General features: G+C 59.1%; 1 protein-coding gene across 1 annotated transcript; it reads left to right on the top strand.

Moving 5' to 3' along the window:
- Positions 1–2,473: 2,473 nt before the first annotated feature.
- KRT19 (keratin 19) lies at positions 2,474–6,203 on the top strand. The gene is made up of 6 exons (XM_036837437.1): positions 2,474–2,979; positions 4,505–4,587; positions 4,815–4,971; positions 5,282–5,443; positions 5,556–5,681; positions 5,813–6,203. The coding sequence occupies exons 1-6, from the start codon at positions 2,560–2,562 to the stop codon at positions 6,065–6,067; spliced, it is 1,203 nt and encodes a 400-aa protein (XP_036693332.1). The 5' UTR covers positions 2,474–2,559; the 3' UTR covers positions 6,068–6,203.
- The last annotated feature ends 846 nt before the right edge of the window (positions 6,204–7,049 follow it).

The following is a 7,049-nucleotide window of genomic DNA, read 5'->3' as shown; positions in this document are numbered from 1 at the left end:
ATCAAGGACTCTGCTCGTGGGCAGTCTGTTTACCGAATGGGAACCGCAGCTTGATTCCTCAGTTCTGTCTCTGGGGGTGGGGGGCAGACTTTACAGTTTGTTCTCTTGAGTTCTTGATGTGCCAGAGAAGTGTTTAAAAGCCACACAACTCATGGTGGAAGGTGCTAGGCACTGTTCTGGCCAGAGTGGGAGCAGGGGACTGTCTTTGGAGTTGGCCTAGGATTTGGGGGGAAAGAGACCCAAAGGAGTTGTTTTGGAGCTGGGACTTCCTTGGAAGGGAGAGTGCAGCCTTTGTTGCACTCAGGAACCCAGGCCATGGGGCTGAGGGTTAAGAGGCTGGAAGCCAGAATCTGACACTCCTGGCTGTCCCTCTCGAAGCTTCTGTTTCCTCATCTGTAAAATGGGCATAAGAATACCTTTTCCACTGGGCTGCTGTGGGGATCCAATGAGATCTGAAAAGGCTTTGTAAATGGTACTACCCTGCAGTCAATTGTTCTTATGGCTTTGGGGTAGGGGGCTGGGACTCTAAGCTCTTCTGAAGTTTAGTGAACTCACAACCCATTAATCTTTGGAGGAGAACTGTTGGTCCTATTCTTTGTTTCCTAATGCAAAGTCCCTTCCCAAACTCTCCTATCAGGCCACAGAAGCAGAGGTTCCAGCTGGGGGTTGTTGTGCTAGCAACTCTCTGGCCAATCTCCCCCTTCCCCGACCAGGAGCAGGCCTCCTCCTTAAGGCCAAATAGTGACTCACGTCAGATCAGCCCTGGCAGCTACAACCTTTGTGAAGGCCCAGCCACACCCTGCTTTCAGGGCCAGCCTTGAGTCTTCTTCCCCCTTGGAGCCCCTGGACCCACTTGCAGGTCTGATTCACTAGTTTAGACAGCCTCAGGCTGGCCTTCCTAGTGGCTCTGGGGCTGCTCCTGGTGGGTTATGGGTGTGTGTGTGTGTGTGTGTGTGTGTGTGTGTAGGGGGGGTTTGCTGCCCCTGTTCCTGGATCAATTGGTGGCCAGAAGACAGTTTACTGGGGACAGGTTTCAGAGGCTGGGGACAGGTCTTCATTTAGCCACAGGTGACCCAGGGGATAATATGCAGAGAGGAGGCCTAAGATTTCACAGGAAACCGAGAGTAACTGACCCATCTCCCTACCACCCTGTCTAAAGGGCACCGGGCCTCTGTCCTGAGATTGGGTGGCTGCTCTGACATAAGGATGCAAAGGAACTGTGGGGACAGTTCTGAGGAGGGGTGAGGTCCCTGCGGACAGGAACCGGGGTGAGGCTGCTTCAGGGCCCTGCAGTGTCTGGCAGGGAGGCCTCCAAGGCGATTAAAAAGGTGGGTGGAATTACTGAGCTGGATGAAGAATGGGGCTGGGGGTTGTGTGTGGAGCGGAGGGACTCCCTCCTCTATTATCGAAACTCGCCACGTTGTGTGTGGGCGCCCTCCCTAGCAATCCAGTCATTCATCCATGTACTGGGACAGGACTGTTAGGCACAGGAGGATTCAACCTCTGACACCCTCCTTGGAGATGCTCACAGGAGGGAGGGATTCCATCCTGTCTCCAGGCGGCAGGTGCTAAAAGTCTCATGGGCGAGTTACTCGCCTCCCTTAGGCTCAGATGCCTCACTACAGCATCACTTCAGTAAGTCTGTGTCGAATGCATGCTTTTGGGGTTGGAGGGTAGAGGGTTGTCCTGGTTAGGGGCGGGGGCAGCGTGGGTGGATGGTTGGTGAGAGTACTGAGTCGGGGGTTCAGCTCCCAGGTGGGGTTCTGGCTTGAGCTCCGGATTCTGAAGGTGCCTTTTACAGTCCAGCTGCAGAACCCCTCCCAGCAGCTGTTCCCAGGAGCCTATTGTCACCTTGGGGCTTTGTATGGCCACAGCAGGGTGGGGCGGCTTTGTCTCAGGAGGCCTGGGAAGTTGCAGCTCAGAGCACCTCATGTGGGGGACTGAGGGGGGGTCAGGGTGTGGGTGATCCCCAAGGGGCAGGTTCTGAGAGGCTGTAATTCCCAGTGGGGCGTAGGAATCAGGTGAATGTACTTTGGGGGGGTTAATTTTGATCACAAGGAAGGGGCTCAGAATATGATGGGGGGACTCTGAGTGAGGGATCACTGGGGGGGCTGACGTCTCGGCGTGTACTCTCAGAAAAACTATAATTCCTGGGGGGTGTCAAACTCTGGGTGATCTTAATGGGGGAGGGCCAGCAGTGTGAATTGCGGGGATATCTAAGTGTGCGTGTGGTTGGGGTGAAGATCCGAACGAGTGTGCCAGCGGGGTGTGCGGCTGGGCGTCGGCGTGGGCTGGTGTGGGGCAGCTCTCCGGAGGGCAGGAGCCTCTGGCCCCTGGGAGGGGAGAGTCGGAAGCAGAGCCGCCAGGAACTGACCAATGGGGAGAGCGCCCGTATTTGCACTCAGGAGCCTGCAAATTCCTGGGCCCTCAGATATCCGCCCGACACCGTCCCCCCTCCCCCGCCCAACCCCGGGCATAAAAGGCGCCAGGTGAGGGCCTCGCCACTCCTCTTGCCGACTGCAGCCACTCCGACCGGTGTCGCCCGCGTCCTCCTTCGCCATGACTTCCTACAGCCTTCGCCAGTCGTCGGCCACCTCGTCCTTCGGGGGTCTGGGCAGCGGCTCCATGCGCTTCGGGGCGGGAGGCGCCTTCCGCGCGCCCAGCATCCACGGCGGCTCGGGTGGCCGCGGCGTGTCGGTGTCCTCCGCCCGCTTCGTGTCCTCGTCCTCCTCCGGGGGCTACGGCGGCGGCTATGCGGGCGCCCTGGCCGGCTCCGACGGGCTGCTGGCGGGCAACGAGAAGGTCACCATGCAGAACCTCAACGACCGCCTGGCCTCCTACCTGGAGAAGGTGCGCGCCCTGGAGGAGGCCAACGACGACTTGGAGGGGAAGATCCGCGACTGGTACCAGAAGCAGGGGCCCGGGCCCGCCCGCGACTACAGCCACTACTTCAAGACCATCGAGGACCTGCGGGGCCAGGTGGGAGGCGGCCCGGCCGCGGGAAGTGCACCTGCCGCGGATACCCAGCCCCGCGGGCCGGGTGAGGCCCGAGGCGGGGACGGCGGGCGCCAGGGCCACCTCCCGGCCGGGGCGGGAGCGAGTGTTAGGATCGGGGAGGGCCCGCAGGGTGGGGCGGAGGGAAGCCGGCCGGGGAGGAGGGGCAGGACCACGGGGCAGGAAGTGGAGGCCTGGGGGTGGGGGTGGGGCGGGGAAGTGGGGGCGGCGGGTTAATGTGGGGGACTCGAGGGCGGGAGGAAGAAGGCGCGCCGGTCGGCTAGGCCTGGGAAAGGAGGGAGGAAGGAGGGGGAAGAGATGGGGCGCGCTGTGGGCTGCCCTGAGGTCTGGACCCGAGTCGCTGTGCAACAGGGAAATGCAAGAGTTTGGCCAGGGAGGAATCTGGTTCTCGCCGGGCCAGACCTGCCTTCTGCTGCCCCCGGTGAGAGGCCCTCCGCATTCCTTTTCTCCCGGCCGGGCGGGTCTGGTTTCCATCACGCTGAGGCTGAAGCCCCTCCCCCCGCCCAGGGGGCCACTAGGGACTTAGAGGCGCTCTAGGAAGAATGGGAGAGGCCAACTCTGGCCCGTGGTCAAGGAGGGACATATGCTGTGGCCCCCGAACTGGGTAAAGGAGAGACGAATGCTGAGCTTGTGAAGACCTCTGTGGAGAGGCCCAGTGCCGTGTGGGTGGAGACCCCAGGTCTCACCCACAGCCTCTTGCTGGGGGGCCCTCAGGGTCCTTCAGGGTGGGGCTTGGTCTCTGCCCACAGGGAACAGCTCGGAGCTGGGATCTGGGTCCAGAAGAAATGTTTCAAAAGCCAGTGGGACATTTAACAGCCTCACACGTTGGGTCTCCAAACGCACAGTCCCCACAGCGTAGGCCTGGGCCCACCCTGTGCCTGGCGTGGTGCTGGATGCCAGGGCCCTAGACCAGACCCGTAGATGAGGGAGAGCTAGAGATGTAAACAACGAGCGTAGTGCTTTCAAACTTTATAAACTGTGACCTACACGAGGGAATACATTTTGCCTCAAAGAGGAGGCACAAAGTGCCGGCACGTAATACGTGCTCAACAGAAGGCTTTCCCTTCCCTGAAGGCAGAATGTGCTTTGAGTGGGGGTCAGACCACAGGGTGACCCCTGTGCTCCCTGCGTCTGGTTTGCGAATCACTAGAAGTTGCCTCCCTACGAGCATTTAGAGTTTCCGTGGGTGCAGGTTGTGGATTGTGGAGACTTTTCCCCCAGGCTTACCTCCCTGCCCTTCCCGTTTCCCCCTGGCTCAGCCTCCCTCGCAGTAGTTTCTCCTGCTCCAGCTCCTGGGCCTGGACCCATTCCAAGGCCTCCCAGAGAGCAGGCTGATGGGCAGCCTGGGGTGGCCGAGGCTTTGGTCTCCTGGCGGTGGAGGCACACAGGCACGCATACTCCTTTGCTTTTCTCTCTCTTCTGGGAAGAAAGTGGGTGGACAGTGCCCATATACTGAACTGGTGCCAACCTCCTGCCTTCTGCCTTCCAGATTCTTGGTGCCACCATTGAGAATTCCAGGATAGTCCTGCAGATCGACAACGCCCGTTTGGCTGCAGATGACTTTCGAACCAAGTGAGTGTCTCTGCCTTGGGGGCTGCAGGAGCCAGGGCAGGGGAGGGGGGCAATCTCAGGCCCTTATGGGGCTCAGTGCCGTGGGGGGAATGGACTCTGCTCTCACCCACCGCAGCTGGTCTGAAGCACACCCCATCCCCCATGGGCCCCTGAACCCAGGGGAGGTGGGCAAGTCTTCAGAGGTGCAGAGGAAATGCTGGCCTGACTGCAACTGTTTCCTCTGAAAGGTTTGAGACGGAGCACGCCCTGCGAGTGAGCGTGGAGGCCGACATCAACGGCCTGCGCAGGTTGCTGGATGAGCTGACTCTGGCCAGGACTGACCTGGAGATGCAGATCGAGGGTCTGAAGGAGGAGCTGGCCTACCTCCGGAAGAACCACGAGGAGGTGGGTTTCAAGCTGGGCTTCCCATCCATCCCAGCCCAGCTTCCCAGAGCTGAGGACACTTTTTTTTTTTATTCTGTATCCTCTGACTGTGGCCACATTTGCTGCACCCTTGACCTGGCCCTGAGTGTGTCATGTGGATCCCAAGGGTTCCAGCAGGGGATGGTGGTGACCCCATCTGTACCCCAGTGCTGGCTCCTAGGTCTGCACCTGAAAACCAGCCCCCCGATGGCCTGGGGGATAGGGGAGTGACGTGGCTCAGGCCCAGCAGGCTCTGGGCCCTGACATGCCCATCTCTGCTGTATCTTTCTAGGAAATCAGTGTCCTGAAGGGCCAGGTGGGAGGTCAGGTCAACGTGGAGGTAGACTCCGCTCCGGGCATCGACCTAGCCAAGATCCTGAGCGACATGAGAAGCCAACATGAGGTCATGGCTGAGAAGAACCGGAAGGATGCTGAGGCCTGGTTCACCAGCCAGGTATGGAGGGGGAGGCAGGTGCCCCTTGGGGAGGTGGCAAGGAGAGCGGGCTTAATGCTCCCAGGCAAGGGTCTGCCTCAGCGCTTACTCCCTCTGCCTCCTCTCACTGCAGACCGAGGAGCTGAACAGGGAGGTCGCTGGCCACACGGAGCAGCTGCAGATCAGCAAGACGGAGGTCACCGACCTGCGGCGTACCCTCCAGGGTCTGGAGATCGAGCTGCAGTCTCAGCTCAGCATGGTATGTGCCCTCTGCCCTGTGGGACGCACACTCGTGTCCTTGCGGCCTCGGGCAGCCCGGATGGTGGCTGGGCCCGTGCCATCGCTGGGCACCAGGCTCTGCTGAGTCTCCTTCGCTCTCCCTGCCCTCAGAAAGCTGCCCTGGAAGACACGCTGGCCGAAACGGAGGCTCGCTTCGGAGCCCAGCTGGCGCATATCCAGGCGCTGATCAGTGGTGTCGAAGCCCAGCTGAGCAATGTGCGTGCCGACACCGAGCGGCAGAACCAGGAGTACCAGCACCTCATGGACATCAAGTCCCGGCTGGAGCAGGAGATCGCCACCTACCGAAGCCTGCTGGAGGGCCAGGACGCCTTCTCCAACAACCTGCCCACCCCGAAGGTCCTCTGAGTCTGGCAGACTCCTGGCCTTCCTACCCTGCTGCAGAGGGATTCCCCTGGGTAGGGGCATGGGAGGGGAGGGACCCTTATCCCTGGCTCTCCCCCTGACCTTCCAATAAAACTTTATGGCCCAGGGGAGGAAGGACGTTGAGTTTGTTATTTCAGCCCATGGCGGGGCGGGGTGCGGGGGCCAGACCTTGGCACTGTTTAGGTTTTATTGTTTAGGTTTCATTTGGACCAGAGTCCACGCTTTCCCAGGAAAGGGGAGGGAGGGCGCTCACAAACTCCAGCTGTTACAGTAATTCCTGTTTGCAGAGGTCTTCCTGTATTCACCTGTTCCCTAAAACAAGGTTGTTAAATAAGCATTGCTCCCATTTTACAGAGGGATAAACTAAGGCTCAGAGAGGCGAGGTGGGTTGTTGTAATATATAACTGTTCTAACACATGGCAAAGGTGGGATTTGAAACTGGTTTTTGCTTCCAGATTTAGTTTTCTTTCCACTGAACTCACCCCAAGGGTTGGTGTGTGTTTGTGTATCTGTAATTAATGTTTACTGAGCACCTACTAAGTGCTATTTAATCAGACAACCCTGAAAGGTAGTATGAGTTATATCCTATAGAGTAGGAAACAGGGTCAGAGAGGTTAAGTAACTTGACCAAGGCCACATAGCAACTACATGGCAGAGCTAGGACCAGAATTACATTTCCTGATCCTTAACCCACAGTGCCACCCCTGCACCCCGTCTCCTAGGATGACACTGCTTGTGCCATTTCCTCAGTACATTCCAGTCTTGCTCTGTGTGAAGGCCCCTGAGGCAGTTCCTCCTGACAGGTTTCTCCACCTAACTTAAGGAGAAACTGGGGCTTTGGGGTCAGGGGGCGGGCACCAGCTCAGAACAGAGCTGGAGAGGGCGCCCTCGTAGGGCTGTGTGTGCGCATGCACTGACACCTCCTTCCATCCCCTGGCAGCCCTGCGTAAGCCCCTTATGCCCA

Source organism: Balaenoptera musculus, chromosome 20 (assembly GCF_009873245.2).
Source record: "Balaenoptera musculus isolate JJ_BM4_2016_0621 chromosome 20, mBalMus1.pri.v3, whole genome shotgun sequence".
NCBI lineage: Eukaryota > Metazoa > Chordata > Mammalia > Artiodactyla > Balaenopteridae > Balaenoptera > Balaenoptera musculus.
Note: the sequence above shows the minus strand (reverse complement) of the source record. Positions and strands in the feature narration are given on the sequence as shown.